Below are 20,619 nucleotides of genomic sequence, written 5' to 3'. Positions count from 1 at the left end.
AATCAAACTAACATTACAACTAAATGTTGGCTATTTACAACAGTTGACTAGAATAAATGTCTAAATTTCATAGCGAAATTATTCATCAAATAATTAATCCCCAAAAAGCATCAAACATCAGAGTTCATTCTTTCAATATTAACGACTTTCTCCCAGTATGTATAACATTGCTTACTTACATTCAAATTTCTTTCCTTTATCTTTTGAGATATGGGATAGGATTTCAGATTTCAGATTTATTTAAATCCATGGCATATAATATGCATGTGGATATAACAAAGTGAAATAGTAAAACAGTCACAAATCAATATTGCACAAAATATTGTGTAAAATGTTGTACAAAATGCGGTACAGTGTCTGACTAAGAAAACAATGAATTGTACCAACCACACTAAAATAACCAAAGATGAAAGGGAGACAACTCAAAAACTATTGATGCAGAAATAATAACTGAGTATATTCCCCAAAATATTGCCTATTAATTGACCTGAATGCTTAATGTTTTCCCTTATATTGCATGTAAACCTCAATAATGGGGGGGGGGGGGGGGGGGGGGGGGGGTCCAAAACATTTACATGTTACACCAAAGATCGAAAAAATAAGCAATGATATGTTATAATTAATTTCTACATTAGCAGCTCAATTTAGATTCGGCTCGAGAGGATTTTGCCAGATCGGATCTCACGAGGTGCGCAAGCGTCGAGTGTGTAATCCATCCTTGCAAAATCAACGAGAGCCAAATATAATACCCCAGATCTTGCTACTGTTGCAATGACCTTTTTCGGCAAATGCCGTATTAAGAACGAATTCGTGACCATGTCAGGTGATTTTAGTTTGCAAATCAGACTACTCGATAACGTGTCTATTTGTTTCACTCTGCTGATTGTGCTACGCTGGGTGAAATGTAGACAAAGCATTTATGCTAAATGACTCTGTTCACAGTTTTAGCCTGTTCAAATACCAACATATATCAATTTAGAGACAGAGCTGAATGCGATCTGCGTATCACATGAATAAGGGTGTGATTAGAGTCTTCTATGTAGAGAAGTGCCTTCCAGACCGCTGCTGTAATTAATTGTCGTAGAATAAACGAAACAAAATTGCACATCTAGGAAACCTTTGTGAACATTTTAAAGAGAACCATTTAAATTGTTGTTAAGTGTGGTGTTTGGTTTTGCTATTTGCAAAATGTTAAATAGATGATATAATAACACGATTTGTAAACCTCATATACTTCTTGTCTTACTACAATTAGTCAACAATCTTTTTTAAAGAATGCATTTATATTTTTACCGGTCTTTTGTAACAAAGTTAACGAACATTGCATTTGAATAAGCAGACGTGTGCGCATGTACAATTTTACCTTTGAAAATACATTAGCTCCAGCTAAATTACACTGAATGTGATTATGAAAATATTTGTTATTTATAATCACATGCAGTAGTCCTGTACAGTCAATGTCGGCTGATGATGTCTTCTGATCATATCCCGGGGCGTTGATGAAACATTTAGCTATACTCCAAGGATCTCCAGTCCACTGCTGAGTTTGGGTGTTTTTCCAATAAGGAACTGGTGGTGAGGACGCATGGTTAGTTATAACGTTGTCATAGATGGCGCCACATACGTTGTTTGGACAAGGAATTTTACCATTCGTATAGCAGCAGTTACAGTTAACTTGACCAAAAGGACATTGATTCTTTCCTATTTTCAAATGGTCAGGTTTGAGAGTTCTCAGAGCACACAGACCACATGTCACAGTCGATAGCTTCTTTGTATGTTTAATGTTATCTAAGATGTCTTTATGCTGTTGTTTGACGATGTCGTTACAAAATGGCGCAAGTCCTTCTTTTAAGTATCCCAGTCCAAGTCCGGCCTTCACCCATTGTCTGTACTTTCCCTTCTCTAAATGAAGTTCATGTGCCATCCCGATATTGAAAAGGAACCTAATCGAAACAAGTAATAGTTATTAACTAGTACACCATAAATAAAATAGTATACTGTACAATCTATGATTACATAATACGTATTTTGCCGGTCACGGTTGATCTATATGCATATACCAGAACTGAAGCTATTTTCAATTATCGATTTGCAACTCAAGGTCACTGTAGACCCGACCTTTAAGCAGCCGAGCTCAAAACCGATAGGGGTCGTCTGTCAGTCACGAACAACCGGCAACGTTTTAGAGCTACTAATCGGTAACCATTTTCCAAAGATGTATTTGCTCAAGATAAATCAATAAGGGTCAATTGCCGGGAAGTTTGATATTTCTGTGTAGAGGCATTCTACAGTTATCAAATCGAAAACCAATTTTCAGATTAAGTTCATCACAACCTTGACCTCAGAGCATAACCATTCACGGTATACCTTTGTACCAAGTTTGAGGTTCTGCGCCAAAGTGTACAGAAACCTATGAGACAGACCGACAGACCGACAGACGGACATACTGTCCAGATGTTTATGCCGCCCTTCGTAGACGTGTATACATGTAAAGCTGAAATACAAATCATTCATAAAATGCTTGGCAGTATGCATATGCCTACTTCATGTTGGTGGTGCGTATCAAGTTTTATTTGAATTAGATTAAAATTGTAGATGTGGAAGTCACAAACTAGTGTAACATAGAAAAATTAAACAAAGGAAACAAGGAAGACATAACACAGAAAATGGGACAGACCTTCTTCCTTGTTATTGGTAAAAATACGTGCCATGATTAGTGAGGTAGTACCACGTTTGACATTTTTGGTGAATGACAAAAATGTGTATTTGATTCCAAAATCTAGTTACATTTTGATTGATTAAGACTAGTGTTTTTTTCTTTTTCTTTTTTTTTTCTTTTTGTTTTTTTTTCATTTAAAATGTGAGTAGTACTTGAAAAGGAGTTTTTTAAAAGTTTTTTTCTGTATTTAGCTCTAGCGGTCCCTAAAACGACCAAGCATTCCATTTGAACACAACTGGAAAATGACTTTATGATGTAGCTATGACCAAATTTGATGATGAAATTCCATCAAGCGGTTAATGAGAAGAAGTCGTTTAGACGTTTTACTATTTTTAGCTGTACATGGTTCCTACAAGGGGCAATTTCAAAGAACTTTAGAGAGGACCTTGCCTAGATGCTATAGACCAAGTTTGGTGCAAATGTAACCATTAGTTTCAGAGCATAAGATCATGCAGACAACGGACCATCTGCCTACACTAATAGCTCACCTTCTGTCCAACTGGGCTAATAAGGTAGAAATCAGAATGTAACAGAGCGCATTGAATGCTTTCTTTATTTCTAAACTAAACTTCACACCATATTAAAAATGTAAAATTAGAATGTAAACATAAAAAAAAGAAATTGTCAGACTGGATATAGACTGGAGTAGCTTGATCTAGGGTGCTGTATTCAGCTTGTGTGGGTTTTGCAAGATCGGATCACACATGGTGCGCAAGCAACAACTTGGAAAAATCCATGAGGATCGAATACAGGATCTGCAATACAATACGAATATGATGTCTGCATGTTCGTATTTACTTGTGAAATCCAATCCGTGTATTATATAATTGATACAGACATATTATGAAAGATTTTCTTAGTCTAAAATACAACGTCTTAATGCACTGACAAACCCTGAATTCAACTTCTATAGGATACGGAAAAATGTAGATTTAATGATAGCGTCTCCGACGTTTCATGCATAAAATCAGTTTTCAGTCTTATTCATCTAAAACCGCAGTCAACCTTGGTTGGTGTAACGGTAGAAATATGCATATCTTATTTTTATTTATACAATAAAATGGTCACTAAAATGGTACTTGATCTGTAATGATACACTCGACGTGAAATCCAAAAGCAGAACATGGCAGATCATGTCATCTAAAGAAATCCCTTTGTTATCGTAAGTTTACATTAAAAAATACTTGAAATCATTTATTCAATGTACTATAAAAATAAATAGAGAATAATAACGAAAACATTATCGGAAAAGTTGATTATGTCTTTTTTTGGTAATCCAGGGTTTACTTCACGGTAAATCAGGGTTTTCTTTATAGTCAATACGATTCGAAAGTAGTACAACTATTTTGACACGGATCATGGTTTCACTACCCGATTCCCCTTTTCTCAGTAGTAACAATTAACATGTTATTGTTACAAATATCGTGCGAGAGTAGTAATCCACCAATGATTTTACATTTCAAAGCGCTTTATTACAGTCCATAAAATAAAGTGTAAACATGGACGGATCCAAACGGAAGGGGAAGAAACATTCTATAGAAATATATTAATGGCAAAATACTAATAAGCTTTGATAATGTGGCAGTTGAGTCGAATAAGTCCAGGGGTGTTCAAAGATAATCCGTCGTAGATCCATTATAAAGCAAGTATTGGATTTACCTGTATTGGAAAATAAACAGTGTCGATTGTATTGAGGTCAACTGCCACATTATCAAAGTTTATTAGTACAATACATATCCGTAGCCCTGACCAACCTATAAACCGGGCCAGTCTATTTTATAAGTGCAACAACACGGTTGACCCATTTAAACGAGCACACAAAACAATAGCATAAATTTAACTCAATGCACTACGTTTACGATGCAAAAAGTAACTTTTTGACGGCCGAGCGGTAACTGTATTCGTGTTACACTTTTTGGTCGGGAGTTCGATTCCCATACACATAAATAATATTTTGAAAATGTATTTGATTTCTTTCTTTCTTCTTTACGATTCAACAGAAACAACACAAATTGGTTAATCTGGTATTCTAACATGTTCACTAACTTAAATGCGTTGCTTTGAACGTGACGTAATTATGTTTAAATACGCATAATTTGTAATATGATCTAATGTTTTTGAACATTTCGTACATGAATTAGAAACCAGGGAAAAAACAAACTTACTCAAAATAAATACTATTAAATTAAACATATGTTAAATGCAAAATTAAAACAAATGAGTGATAACACAAGATTCGAACCATCAAAACTATCACTACAAAATGATTACTTGTCTAGCCGCTATACCTACTGCCCATCAAGCCGGCTATTAAACTAACTTCCAATATAATTATTTTGTTTTTAAAGAGAATGCCAAGTACTGATTGTTTATTTACATGTTGCTAAAATTATAAACGCCATAATACTGTATGGAACTTTTTTATAGTAGGTGATAACATCTTTATTGATATGATATAAATATGTACAATACACCGACATTACAGGCAGTTATGGAACTCCATTGATGTATTCTGGTGTTGATATGGTATATATGCGGTGCGTATACGTAAAGTAATAAATATACATAAAAACAATGATTGTACATGTATATAAAGTGTTTCACACTGCTTGTGATGCTTTCATATGTATGTACGATGATTTTAATCGTACACGGTCCTTTCAGCTGTATATATTGTGTTTTAACGATATATGATGTACATTCATCAGTTTTTGCTGCCTTTTTAACTTTATATGCTGTTACTTTTGCTGCATATGTAGTGTATTCAGCTTTTAAATACATATGCTGTTATTTTAATATTGTATCGAAGACGGACGTCGACGGATGCCAGACAATGACCGGTCACAATACCTCAACTTGAGCACTTGCTCAGGTGAGCTAAAATGATGATGGGGAAATGATGAACACATAAGGCGATGCATCCCACTGGCACCAGACCAGAAAAAAATGCTTCTATACATGTTATACCCTACCCCTAGGTATTCTATAAGAACCATGGTCATGAACGGGAATATATACTTACCCATTTCAATCGCGCATTTCATACCTAAAACGCACAGGTCAGTAAATGTGTACAGTGGATAATGAACAAATGGTAATTTATCTTCCATTGTGTACCTGTCACTTTTCTTCAATATTTCCTATATGAGAGAAACAACGCACAGTTTATAGTTTTATCAACGTTACACAAAGAAATTCGTTGAACTTCCCTAGTGAAGTTCCGGTCTAGATTACGGACACACTCTGATTGGCTGATGTGAAAATGTATGTCAGTTGTAGTTTAATAACACTTGTTAGCTGATATGTATATATGCAGCATAAATGTGCAATATGAATTAAATAAACAGTACAGATGTATACCAATGTATGACGTCAAATTCAAAATCATATACAAGATGAATTTCATTCATCATTTCGAGTTTTATTGCTAAAATGTGAATATTTTGCAATCTTTTTTTGTTTGTTTACATTTCGCCTAACATGTGCACACTGTTGTGACCTCTAGACCGGATGTTCATTAAGGGAGTTCACGCAAGTTTTTTTTCTGTAACGTTAACGAAAGCAAAAAATATAGTGAGTATCTTTGCAATATGAAATATTGATACAATGAGACTGGTGCACGATGGAAGATAAATTACCGCTTGTTCAATATGCAGCGAAATGCGCAGTTTAGTTCAGAAATTTGCGATTGAAATAGGCTAGTGCACTTTCCCGTTCATGGCCATGGTTCTTATAGAACACCGAGAAGTAGGTTATAACATGTGCTGAGGCATTTTATTTCTGGTCTAGTGCCAGTGGTGCATCCAAGCGTCTTCTAGATTAATTTGTTAAACTACACCCAGCTATAACGCAGTTTGCTGAAAATTATTTGCACCTTAGCGAATCTCGTGACAACAGTCAAGTAAAGTGCTGCAATGGTAACGATGAATGTGAGTGGGCGCAATAGAACTGTCATACCATAACAAAAATTGATAAATGTCACCACGGAAGAACACAGGCACCTGGGTAGAACAACCAACCTTCCATAAGCCAGCTGGATGGCTTCCACATGAAGAATTCAACGCCCCGAGTGAGCATCGAACCCACATCGATAAGGGGCAAGTGATTTGAAGTCAGCGACCTTAACCACTTGGTCATGGAGGCACCCAGAAAGCATAAAATAAATAATATTAACCAAAATGACTTACTTGTAACTAAAGAAGTGAACGACTCAGTTATCGAGACATTAACAGATGAACAAATTTTGGTACATGAAAAATTTTACAACGAATACAGTAGGGGCCTCCGTGGTCGAGTGGTTAAGGTCGCTGACTTCAAATCACTTGCCCTTCATCGATGTGGGTTCGAGCCTTACTCGGGGCGTTGAATTCTTCATGTAAGAAAGTCATTCAGCTGGCTTACGGAAGGTCGGTGGTTCTACCGAGGTGCCCGCTCGTGATGAAATAATGCACGGAGGGGCACCTGGGGTCTTCCTTAACCATTAAAGCTGGAAAGTCGCCATATGACCTATCATGTGTCGGTGCGACGTTATATCCAACAAAAAAACGAATATCGGTAAGGTCATAGAATCAAAAAATAACAGCTTACAATATCACATATTGTTTAAGGAGCATGGAAAAGGGAAATGATGCTAACGTTCAAATAGCCGAACAAAGAAAATAATATTTGGATAGCAAAAGTTGAAATTCTTTGCAATTTCACCATGCATGTTTCTGATAGCACAAGGAAAGTGTATTAATTGCAAGAAACTAATATATATGATATTCTTAGCAGTTTAAAAAGTACAAGTAATTTTTAACATACTGTGGATCTTAGCGGACAGGTACGTCTACCAGACTTTGTTATTCTAACCATATGTAAGCTTAAAATTCAATCAATAACTAAATCAGGAAAAAATTGAATTACGTTACCATGATATGTATAAACATTCTGTGTTAAAATAAACAGTATTATCTAAACTTTTACCATTTCTGAACTGTTAGTTTGGGTTTCAGACGAAAATGTTGTTCAAAATTGATTTCTTGAAAACCTTGAACGAATTCTAAGAATAGCTATATTAATATTGATAAATCGAGATTGAGTTTAGACGTTCAATAAATAAAGTTGATGCTTTCAATCTGTTTTTCGTATTTTGTATTAATATCAAAACAGTTGAACGTTTTTTAATGTGTGTACTCTTGGTAACGTAGATCACGAGTAAAAACAAGTGCTGTTATTCTAAAAGCTGCAGTTGAATATTTACGCTAGTATTTTGATAGATATTTCTTGGAAGTGATACATTTTGAAAATGTAAAACAAGAATTTTAAATAAAAAGCTTTGACTTATGTGACAAAAATATCTCAAAATTCCATCGCTTAACGCCATTTGGCTGAATAATAAACTGGCAAAACTGTTTTTTGAAGTCATTGTACAGAACGCATCTTATACAAAATGATATTTATCCTCCATTTTATTACATAAGTTACATTTTCGGTCGTTTACTAACGTGCTCACAGTTCTGGTCCAACGCACAGTTGCAATGAACAATCCACATGAAGACAAACGCATACGTACGGTGGTATGTTTAGGACATGCAATTATTTGTTTTTAAGATTAAATTATCTCAAGCGCACAACATCCTATCATGAGCGATCAACATCTTATCTCGTGCGCACGACATCTTATCTTGAGCGATCAACATCTTATCTCGAGGGATCAACATACTATCTTGAGCGATCAACATCTTATCTCGTGCGCACGAGATCTTATCTTGAGCGATCAACATCTTATCTCGAGCGATCAACCTATTACCTTGAGCGATCATCACCTTATCTCGTGCGATCATTATCTTATCTCGCGCGCACGACATCTTATCTTGAGCGATCAACATGCATGCATTTATCAGTCGGACTGAAATTTGTTGCTATTCTAACATGCAGAATGCATCATTGGTTATGTTCATTTGATTTTGACGATAGGGTGACCAATTATATGCAATCATCTCCCAAATGATGTGATAAAGTTGTACATGTACTTGTTGGAAGTTTAAATAACATCGAAATAGGCCGGACCGTAATTATCAACTTTTCCGTAGATTTTACTGATGACCTAAATACACACACAAAAGGGCCTAAATATATATATATATATATATATATACATATAAGATGTCGTGCGCTCGAGATAAGAAGTTGATCGCACAAGATAAGATGTCGTGCGCACGAAATAAGGTGTTGATCGCGCAAGATAAGATGTCGTGCACACGAAATAAGATGTTGATCGCTCAAGATAATATGCTGATAGCTCGAGATAAGATGTTGATCGCTCAAGATAATATGCTGATCGCTCACGATAAGATATTGATCGCTCAAGATGATATGTTCATCGCTCGAGATAAGATGTTGATCGCTCGAGATAAGATGTCGTGCGCACGAGATAAGATGTTGATTGCTTGAGATAAGATGTTGATCGCTCGAGATAATATGTTTATCGCTCAAGATAAGATGTTGATCGTTCAAGATGGTATGTTGATCGCTCGAGATAAGATGTAAATCGCTCGAGATAAGATGTCGTGCGCACGAAATAAGATGTTGATCGCTCGAGGTAAGATGTTGATCGCTCAAGATAAGATGTCGTGCGCACGAGATAAGATGTTGATCGCTTAAGATAATCTGCTGATCGCTCAAGATAATATGTTGATCGCTCAAGATAAGATGTCGTGCGCACGAGATAATTTAATCTTAAAAACTAACATATGTCCTAAACATACCATCGTACATACGTAATAATCTTATTCGACTTTTTAAACAAAAATTGGCTGAAACTTTTGAATTATCTGTAAAACAATGTTAATTTTAACCTGCTTAACAAATGTTGTTAAAAAACTTGTCTTTTACTCTTTGCCTTACATTACACTAAAATAGCGTGGAGTCTCCAACGGTCAGAAATAACCATACTTCACGAAAACCAAAAGTGCACAATTCTTTAGACAATGTAAACCGATTTCCATTCTTTTTAGTGATCCATAATTTCTTTTTTTTAACACCAAACCTTTTTAATATATCGTTTTTTTGTCCAAGGGTAACAATTTTATCCAATATTTTGGATTCTCTCGCATTCTTTTATGGAATTCTTACTGATTGACCTTTTTAAATGTACAGTATGAAAGGGCTGTTACAACTGAAAATTGAACAGCATATAAAACATTCATTACTATGCAAATCATGATGAAATGAAAAAAGGAAACTGCTTAATTGATAGACTGCAATTTGAATTTCTGAGTCAAAAGGGACAATATTTTGATGGAAGAAATAAAAGAGTTATGCAACTTGTTCTATGAAGTCATGACGTCGAAAACATATGTGTACTTCTTAAGCATTAGGCTTAGTTGTTGTAAAGAAACCTACCTAGATGCAAACCTTTTATAATGCGAAAGCATACGCCGAAGAAGGATCATAACAATGCATTCACTATTTGAAAAAAAGTCAAATACTCGAGCTTAACATATGCCAAACCAACCAAATATCGGGAAATATAAATTCAATGACTTTTAAGCTTTTAATTTCAATTAACACTTCATTGCTGTGTCAATGTATCGTGACACCTTCAGTTTTAAATTACATAATAACCAATGTTTAAATGCGTCGCTTTGTAACTTCTAAATAGACATGTATTAATCCATCGACAATTTTTGACAGCGACGTTATTTTGTCAACAAACTATAAATAACCACGGTATATCCCTAAACGGATTTATACTTATGATAAATACAAATATGTCCTTATCATATCAGAAACTCTAAGAAAGGTATGGCCCTGTGGATGTGATGGCTACTTGTCACGCAAGCGATGTAGGTTCGAAACCAGTGGTAGCCGAGGTACATCTATATTTTTTAAGTATTTTTGTACAAAGATATATTGTTTGAAAGATGCTTTCCTTGATTTGGAAAAATATTGTTTTTATATGTTTTTCTTGTTAGTTTTTTTCTCTAATTATCAATCATTTATTTTAATATGAAATTTATTTTAATATGAAGTATACCAAATGTTAATGCAACATATGCCTGTCTCACCGTCAGTCCGTTGTGTTTTAGAATAGATACTGCTTTCTCGTTATTCTCTAAAGGCTCGTTAAAGTTAAAAACGGACGTTTTCTAGACAGTTAATTCAGTATGCATAATTCGTGAAGCACTAAAAAATCAAGATAACTATATAGTTGAATAAGAATGCACCGTGCGGGAAAAAAGATCCGCCAACCGGATTTGAACTCGATACCTTTCGGTTTCTACGACAGCGTAGTTATCCACTGGTCTATGTATTCATGCAGTCTATAGGTAAAGAAACATAATGATTATCCAGTACAATCTAGTACAATATAAGGTAAACATTGGAAAGTAAACACAAGTCAGGTATCCCTGGTCGGATAGTATGATGTTAAAAAAAATCCCTATGTATTATTTTTACCTTACATGTTCAGTGCATTTTCATTGAAAGACAAAAGATAATATACAAATGTATATGATTATATAGGTACAATTTCGGTTAGTATAGCAAATGTTCTTTAATAGCATTATTTTTTAAATTACTAGTAATAGTTCATAATTTTGTGTTACCTTAAGAAAAAATGTTTCTAAATAACTTCATTTTAATTAAAACTTAATGTTTTCATCCTGTCTGTCCTACCGGAAAATCTCGACCTTACAACAACAAAAAATGTTAGTGATCTCTTCAACAAACTTTCTGTGCGGCTAGACGACAATTACTGAGATACGAGTCACTTTATTTAGTATGATTGGTAAAGGATACAGCAAATATGCACAAAATTACGGCTCATGCAAAGACGATAGAAATATCTAGGTATCATCATGAAACCGGGTGTTTTAGGCAAGGGCAATGCTATTGTTATACTAGAACTGAGGTAAATGTGATGCTACGAACTGTATAATTGCAACAAGACCATCACGTCGCACAGTCGAGACAAAAATGATCATGCACACAGCAGTTGCCTGATCTATTGCTTTGATCGAATCGTTTATTTGGACGGCCCTTTTGTTGGAGATGGATGTGTGACAGAGCATGGGTAGCAGCACACTTTTTACACAATTGATAACTGTGACTGCAATGGTTCAAGTTCAAATCCCGACCTGCAAAAACATTTCTCTTGTTTCGATCGGCCCATAACGCATAATACCTGCTAGTTTTAAAGACAAAGGAACAGACTATCCTACAGACCATGGTACAGACGAGAGCTTTTCAAAGTGTGTGTGTAATTATCTTGTGTACATACGTGTTTGTGCAGCTACGTTTTACGGAATAGCAAAAGATAATAGGTAAGGGTAGATTTCTCGGAAGCACAGAGCACAAAAAAACACAGCCTCAGAGCCACGCATTTGCCAACAACAAAAAGAAGCTGTAATAGAAAAAAAATTCAGATTGGTTGCTTCAAACATCCAACAAGTACATATTGATTCATGCTAAATATTGATGGAGGGGAAGGAAATAGAAAAGGGCGAAATGGGGTGGGGGAGGTGGGGGGGGGGGGGGCGAAGGGGAAAGTTAAACAAGGACGAATATACAAGGGAATGCCATGTTCTTTAGAAACAGTCGCACTACAACGTAAACCACAATAGCACAGACACTCATGTACCAAAGATAAACAAACAACTACGATCAACGTAAGCCCGCCCGCTTAACTCAGTAGGTAAGAGCGTTGGTCTACGGATCGCGGGGTCGTGAGTTCGATCCTCGGGCTGGGCGTATGTTCTCCGTGACTATTTGATAAACGACATTGTGTCTGAAATCATTAGTCCTCAACCTCTGATTCATGTGGGGAAGTTGGCAGTTACTTGCGGAGAACAGGTTTGTACTGGTACAGAATCCAGGAACACTGGTTAGGTTAACTGCCCGCCGTTACATGATTGAAATACTGTTGAAAAACGGCGTTAACCCCAAAACAAACAAACAAACAAACGATCAACTTAATAACATATCAAAACGAACAAGCAACACATAAGAAAACAGTAGGGCACCGTTATAAACTCACAAGCATACAAACGCACCCACACAAGTAGGAAAAAACAATCAAGTACCTTCTTAGGATTCTGCTGCCAAAACAAAGGGGAGCCACGAAAACTTACTAAAAGTAAAGGGGGAGGGGATGCAAAAAGTAGCGTAAATACAAGGGAAAAGAGCGGCAATAAGGGGAGTGAGGCGGAGGAAAAACGCTTACAACAAACGAGGAAACATACGCAACAGACAATACAAGACAGACAAAACAACTAGTTGAAAATAGGGGCACCGCCTTGGAACGGTCAGTAACCTATATAAAGGAAACTGTGGGTTTAAACGCGTTTAGGGCATGTCAACCTCGCACTTACCCTATTTTCAACAAGTTAAATAACACAATGTAAATAAAATCCCCGCTCAGAAAGGCTCTAACATTAGTGCAAAAATAACAGATAAATAAAGCAAAACATAAAATTAAGGTATATTTACACCAATGTACTCAAAAACTTGTCTGAAGCCAGAGCAACAACAGCCTAACATTTAAGGGCACGACTAAGAAAACTAAGACAAAAATCAACTCCCTCCGTCCGTTTTATGTAGGATTTAGGAGAAAAGCACCATGTAGTCTTACACTTTATTAGTCATCGCACCATCAAATAGGAAAGCGTAGCTATTAATTGTAGAGGGGTCAATCACTAAACATGCACTGTGCTTCACGATTTTCGCATCGTATCCTCAAAATTATGTTATGAATTGATAAACTTTTTAACCAATTTTACAAATATTTGATTAAAATAAGGGATATGTTTACTTTTCCGAAATTTATAAACGACATCTCCATAGTATTCCGGGTGTGTAATTCCAAGTTTTAAAAGTGTTTTAAGGGGCGTATTGTGTTTTTCTAACAGTTACGACGATCTGTAGTAAAATTTACTAAATGCTTTCCGTAGCTAATGATAACGGTAACCCTGTTGTAACAATTTCTTAGTGATATGAAGGTTTCTGTCATTAAAATCATTTATCTTTGAGTAAGCTCTTGCAAAACGATTAAACTGTGAAATATAGACACCGTATAATGTTGCTCGAGGGACATCTCCATCAAGATGGGAAAAGTTCACAATTTCAAAATTATAATCGTCCCTGTTATCATATATTTTCGTTTCTATGTTATTATTCACAATTCTTAAATTTAAATCCGGAAATGACGCTTCTAAATCTGCGTTTTAGTAACATGGCTTTCCCCGCTGAACATTCATCTCTGCTTTTGTGCACTTACCCCCAACAGCCGACCCGTTTCTCAACCCTTTATAACCGTCCAGATCCACCTCCTTTATCTGTATTTTGCATATAATTAGACATAACTAAAATGTACTTGTTGTAGGATTTTTGAAACAACAATTTTCCGTTACAGCTATGTGCGTAAACTTAGCCAGCCAGAGTAGCCAGGATTTCGTTTGCTCTGGTTACTCTGGCTGGCCGGAGTAGCCAGAATTTCCAGGATTTTAACATGTTCTGGAAGCCCGCCCGCTTAGCTCAGTAGATAGAGCGTTGATCTACGGATCGCGGGGTCGTGAGTTCGATCCTCGGGCGGGACGTATGTTCTCCGTGACTATTTGATAAACGACATTGTGTCTGGAATCATTAGTCCTCCACCTCTGATGATTCATGTGGGGAAATACTGTTGAAAAACGGCATAAAACCCAAAACAAACAAACAAAAACATGTTCTGGCTACTCTGGTCAGCCAGAGTAAATAGGATTTCATTTGCTCTGGCTACTTTGGCTATCCTGAACAGCCAGAATTTATTTCCTATATGCCCATTGGTATTAGCTTCCCTGGCTAACTAGAACAGCCAGAGAAAATACAGTAAAACCTGTTGCGAAATGACCCTTTTTGGAGTCTCTATTTTTGTTTGTGTTTTATATATCAAGCGATTAATCAAACGGACTTCAAAGAATTATCTTATTTTTCAGACAGCACCCAGAGTAGCCAGAGTGTCTAGGATTTTAACATGTTCTGACTACTTTGGCTAGCCTGAACAGCCAGAATTTATTTCCTATATGCCCATTGGTATTAGCTTCCCTGGCTAGCTAGAACAGCAAGAGAAAATACAGTAAAACCTGTTGCGAAATGACCCTTTTTGGAGTCTCTATTTTTGTTTGTGTTTTATATATCAAGCGATTAATCAAACGGACTTCAAAGAATTGTCTTATTTTTCAGACAGCAGCCAGAATAGCCAGAGTGTCTAGGATTTTAACATGTTCTGGCTACTCTGGTCAACCAGAGTAGCCAGAGTAACCAGGATTTCATTTGCTCTGGCTACTGTGGCTAGCCAGAACAGCCACAATTTCCGAGATGCCCATTGGTATTAGCTTCCCTGGCTAGAGAGAAAATACAATAAAACCTGTTGCGAAATCTACATGTACGTCTACATAAGTGCTCCCAAAAATCAGTTACTGATTATAATTGGGAGGTCGGGGCAGTTGTTAAAAGCATGTTGCTATGTTACATGATTCATGATATTTATGTGTTAAGAGTGTAAGAGCAGTAATATATACAGCTATATTAAAAAACAAAACAAAACAAACAAAAAAACAACAACAACAACAAAACAGGATGATGACAGTACGAATCTAGGCCAGATGTCATGCACTGAAGGTCCACACTGTCTTTAATGTTGTTATAGAAGGCGTTCGTTTCAGTATCTGATCGTGCGGGGAAAAGGGAGTTCATATGATATTGTGTTCTTGAAGATGGAATAATAAAATTTAAATTTCAGGGGCTGTCAGGTGGTTATAATCTACAGAGACGATATTATCTGATATTTTGTACAACATTATTAGGGATGCATGTTTTCTTCTCTGTTCTAGTGTCTGTCATTTAAGAGTTTCAAACATCGATGTTACGCTGCTTTGGTATGAGTAGTCATTCATAAACACATCTGGCTGCAACTCTTTGTACCTTTGCTATCTCATATGCTAAGTTTTTCTGCCATGGATGCCATATGGTGTTACAGTATTCTAATTGAGGGCGAACGTATGTTTTGTAGGCAGTTTTTTTGTTATTACGGTTATTACATTGTACATTTTTTTTATAAATCTGAGAGTGTTACTAGCTTTTGAAGATGTAATTTCAATATGTTTTTCCAACTAAAATCATCCCTTATAGTAATTCAAAGATATTTAGCATTTTCTGTAGTTTTTAGTTCTTGATTATGTAATTTATATGGAAAGGAGAAATTTTTCGTGCTTTTTCTTTTAGATTCTTATGACTTCGCATTTATCAGGATTGAATTCCATAGACCAATTACGTTCCCATTCTTCTAATTTTGTTAAATCATCTTGAAGTTTGTAAGAGTCTACCCACGAGTTAATGGCGAGGAATATGATGGTGTCACCAGCAAATAAGCGTATTCTACCTTTAACAGAGTCGGGAAGGTCATTGATAAAACAAAAAGAAGAGTCAGGGACCCAACACTGAACCTTGGGAAGCCCCCCCCCACCCCCACCCTTGGTAGAACTGGTAAAGAGTATAAGCCTTCAACTACTACAGATTGAGAACGATTACTAAGGAAATATTGAATCTAAGATAGAGATGTTTTGTTGACACTAAGTTTCATGAGTTTATAGAGAAGGAGTTGATGATCGACCTTGTCGAAAGCTTTCGAGAAATCCATTACAATGAGATCTGTTTGTTTTCCAGACTGGAGAATTTGGGAATTTCTTGTGTAAAGGATAATAGTTGAGTTTCACAGCTATGTTTGGAACGGAAGCTATATTGGAAAAGTGTGAGAAGATTGTTGACTATTTTGGTACTCTCAGGGTTGATTTTTTGTGTTTTATGTATCAAGTGATTTATAAAATGGACTTCAGTCAGAGTAGGCAGAGTTTCTAGGATTATACCATGTTGCGAAATGACCCAGTTTGTTCTTAATCTTAATTTTCAGACAGCAGAAAAAAACATTGTCTGTTTGATGGCATAAGTTGATTATAAAGTTTAAAGCAGTCAATCTTTTGAATGGCATTTTGCGTTTTGATGGGCATGTCACAGGTACCTACCTTTTTCCAAGGGTTTAGATCAAATACTGTTATTAAGCCGCTTTAAGTGTATGTGTTCACATGTCAACATTTCGTCAACTTCAACAACTTTAAAATGCAATTTTCAGGAATTGGTTGCTGTCAATAAGTATGAAAAATATATTCTCCAGTTGCTTTTATATTATGTCTCTACAAGTGTAATTTATTTGGTACAAATTCAAGGCAAACACTGAAGTTAAATAAATAAAAAACCAGAAGCCTTCAAATGAATATTCTTTATTTTTACACGCAAAGTTATGTGGAATTTACTGTAATTATTTATGATATCAATATAAACAAGAGGACCCATATGGTCCCATATTGTCCTGAATATGGTCCTGAAATACTCACCTGCACCTTGTGGGTCATAGTAAAAATTCACAATTTGAAACTGTTATCTCTAAATTCTGGGAATTGTGGAAGATTTTAATCAATATAAACATGAGGACCCATATGGTCCTGAATATGGTCCTGAATCGCTCACCTGGACCTTGTGGGTTATGACAGTCATTGTAAAATTCACAATTTGTAATTGTTAGCTTCTAAATTCTGGGCATTCTGGAAATTTTAAACTTATATAGTATAAGATTAGAAGTGTATTAATAATCCACAGAGAGAGATTAATATTGCCCTAGGTGAGCTGATTCAATCATGTTTGAAAGAACTTCATTATAAATTTTGCTAATTTTACATGCAAAATATTTAAGCTCTTAGCCTTGTGGCTCTGAAAAGGATTTTTGCAAAGTAATTATATCATATTTTTCCATATAAAACTATGTAAGAGCCATTTTGACTCTGGGGGTATTGATTTGACAGCTTAGAAAAAGTCCCACTTGCCAATGCTACATGTAAAATATCTTAACTCTTGTCATTGCAATTCGTTTAGAAGATTTTAAAATATTTTTCCTGTACGACTATGCAAGCTCATTAGCACAAGCGGGGGCAATTATGACATCAGGGGACATGATTTGCACAATTTTAAGAGAGCTTCACTAGGCAGTGCTATATACAAAATATCTATACTCCGGGCCTAAGGGAAAATAAGAATATTTTTATAGGTTTTAATATATTACTCTATGTGAAACTAATAAGCCCCAAGGCAGATCCAATATGACCCCGGAGGCCATTATTTGAACAAATTTGAAAGAGATAGACTTATCAATGCTTCATGCAAAATAACTAAGCTCTGGGCCTTGTGATACTTGAGAAGATTTTTAAAGACCCACCACGACCTAGTGACCTACTTTTTTCTCCAACAAGAACTTCATGAAATTATTCTAATAATACAGCTATATTACGTGATGACAGGTGGGTAATTTAGGCCTTCCCTGATTTAATATGGTTTTCACAACTTCATCTACAAACTTATTCAATCAATCGCTTTTCAGTATAAGTTTTAAAACATTGATAAATAATTATCTTGCCATGTAGAAACAAAGATTGATCTAAACTTAGTTAAATATATCAAGTACTGTTCTTAATGCTACATTCATCCAAACCATTGTTTAGACATTTAATACATTGCCTTGGCCTTAAATATCTCACAGCAAATTTGACAGTATTTACTTGTATTTCTCACCTTTTCCATGCAAAGCATGTATAATTACCATTATGGAAACACAAAAGAATACTGTTATTTTGTAGTGCCCCTTTAAAGGCTTTACCATATAAAATAGAATACTGAGTTCAGTCAAACAGCCTGACTGAAGATGATAGACAAGACACATATCCTACCATTGACATCATTGACATCATCAGAGATGCCCGTTACACACTATTCCATCCCAAAGCATCTTATAGTGTATTAATGTGACGGTGGGGCCGCAACGGGTATTCAATCCAACATGGGTCAATGATCACAATAACAAATATATAGTCATGAAATCATTTCGAAACAAAATGAACTGTATGTGAAACTGATAAGCCCCAGAGCGGGGGTATTTACCGAATGTTGTCAAAATATCTTAGCTCTGGATCTTGAAAAGAAGATATTTAGATGTTTTACTTTTTAACTCAGGGGTCATGATTTGGGCAATTTACAGTAAGTTTCACTGGGTCATGCTACATAAAATATCTATGCATTGAGCCTTGTGATTTTTGAGAAGGAGAAATTTAAAGGTCTTGCTTATACAAGTCTATGTAAATTGATAAGCCCGACAAACGCACGCACGGACGACAGACAAAAGTTTATCACAAAAGCTCACCTTGTCAAACTGTGATATCTGAGCTAAAAACCTTTCAAGAACAGTGTATGAGGGTCATTCAATATATAATGGGAACTATAAAATATCATTTAATTTGACTTAGTCTTACCGTACACGTGTTTTTGGGCCAAGACAGCTCTTTAAAACCCACGTTATACGCGAATTTGCGAAAAAATTGAATTTAGTGGTTTTACACCATAAGCGTTACGAGGACCTGTGTCAACTTCATCTACAAACTTATTCAATCAATCGCTTTTCAGTATAAGTTTTAAAACATTGATAAATAATTATCTTGCCATGTAGAAACAAAAATTGATCTAAACTTAGTTAAATATATCAAGTACTGTTCTTAATGCTACATTCATCCAAACCATTGTTTAGACATTTAATACATTGCCTTGGCCTTAAATATCTCACAGCAAATTTGACAGTATTTACTTGTATTTCTCACTTTTTCCATGCAAAGCATGTATAATTACCATCATGGAAACACAAAAGAATACTGTTATTTTGTGGTGCCTCTTTAAAGGCTTTACCATTTAAAATAGAATACTGAGTTCAGTCAAACAGCCTGACTCAATATGATAGACAAAACACATATCCTACCATTGACATCATTGACATCATCAGAGATGCCCGTTACACACTATTCCATCCCAAAGCTATTATAGTGTATTAATGTGACGGTGGGGCCGCAACGGGTATTTAATCCAACATGGGTCAATGTTCATAATAACATATATAGTCATGAAATCATTTCGAAACAAAATGATCTGTATGTGAAACTGATAAGCCCCAGGGCGGGGCTATTTACCGAATGTTGTCAAAATATCTTAGCTCTGGGTCTTGAGAAGAAGATATTTAGATGTTTTACTATATAACTCAGGGATCATGATTTGGGCAATTTACAGAAAGTTTCACTAGGTCATGCTACATAAAATATCTATGCACTGAGCCTTGTGATTTTTGAGAAGGAGAAATTTAAAGGTCTTGCTTATACAAGTCTATGTAAATTGATAAGCCCGACAAACGCACGCACGGACGACAGACAAAAGTTAATCACAAAAGCTCACCTTGTCAAACTGTGATATCTGAGCTAAAAACCTTTCAAGTACAGTGTATGAGGGTCATTCAATATATAATGGGAACTATAAAATATCATTTAATTTGACTTAGTCTTACCGTACACGAGTTTTTGGGCCAAGACAGCTATTTAAAAACCACGATATACGCGAATTTGCGAAAAAATTGAATTCAGTTGTTTTACACCATAAGCGTTACGAGGACCTGTGTCTTTTTATTTGAATTTGGCGCAAAAAATATATTTTATTCAACAGAAGGAATATGAGACAATACACTGGGGATAAGATATGCCAAGAATAGATTGGGTCCATGTTTCGCAAAAAAAAACAAAAAAAAAACAAAAAACACGTTGCACCATGACAACCAGGTCGCACTGCACTAAATCACAGTCCGGCGTGGAATGGCATACAGCCGTATATGTACTGAAAATCCAGGATGGATGGGTGCCGCTTTGTCGTATCTACCCTTCGTGGGAGGCTGAATTTAGCGGTAGGGCGCAGCAAAAAGCCTTTGGAAACGTTATGGTAGTGCGAAGGATATGGTATCTTTTCTG

The 20,619-nt window shown here is 35.8% G+C and overlaps 1 protein-coding gene across 2 annotated transcripts in view; it reads right to left on the bottom strand.

Moving 5' to 3' along the window:
• LOC123522883 (uncharacterized) overlaps window positions 1–20,619 on the bottom strand; it is a 50,531-nt gene that overhangs the window by 9,586 nt on the left and 20,326 nt on the right. For both annotated transcript variants that reach the window (XM_053532834.1, XM_053532835.1), the window contains exon 5: window positions 1,364–1,943. In XM_053532834.1, coding sequence (XP_053388809.1) covers window positions 1,364–1,943 — 580 coding nt within the window. The remainder of the gene's footprint in view (window positions 1–1,363; window positions 1,944–20,619) is intronic.

Source organism: Mercenaria mercenaria, unplaced genomic scaffold (genome assembly GCF_021730395.1).
Source record: "Mercenaria mercenaria strain notata unplaced genomic scaffold, MADL_Memer_1 contig_1808, whole genome shotgun sequence".
NCBI lineage: Eukaryota > Metazoa > Mollusca > Bivalvia > Venerida > Veneridae > Mercenaria > Mercenaria mercenaria.
The sequence above is the reverse complement of the archived record's forward strand: the minus strand, read 5'-3'. Positions and strand labels throughout refer to the sequence as shown.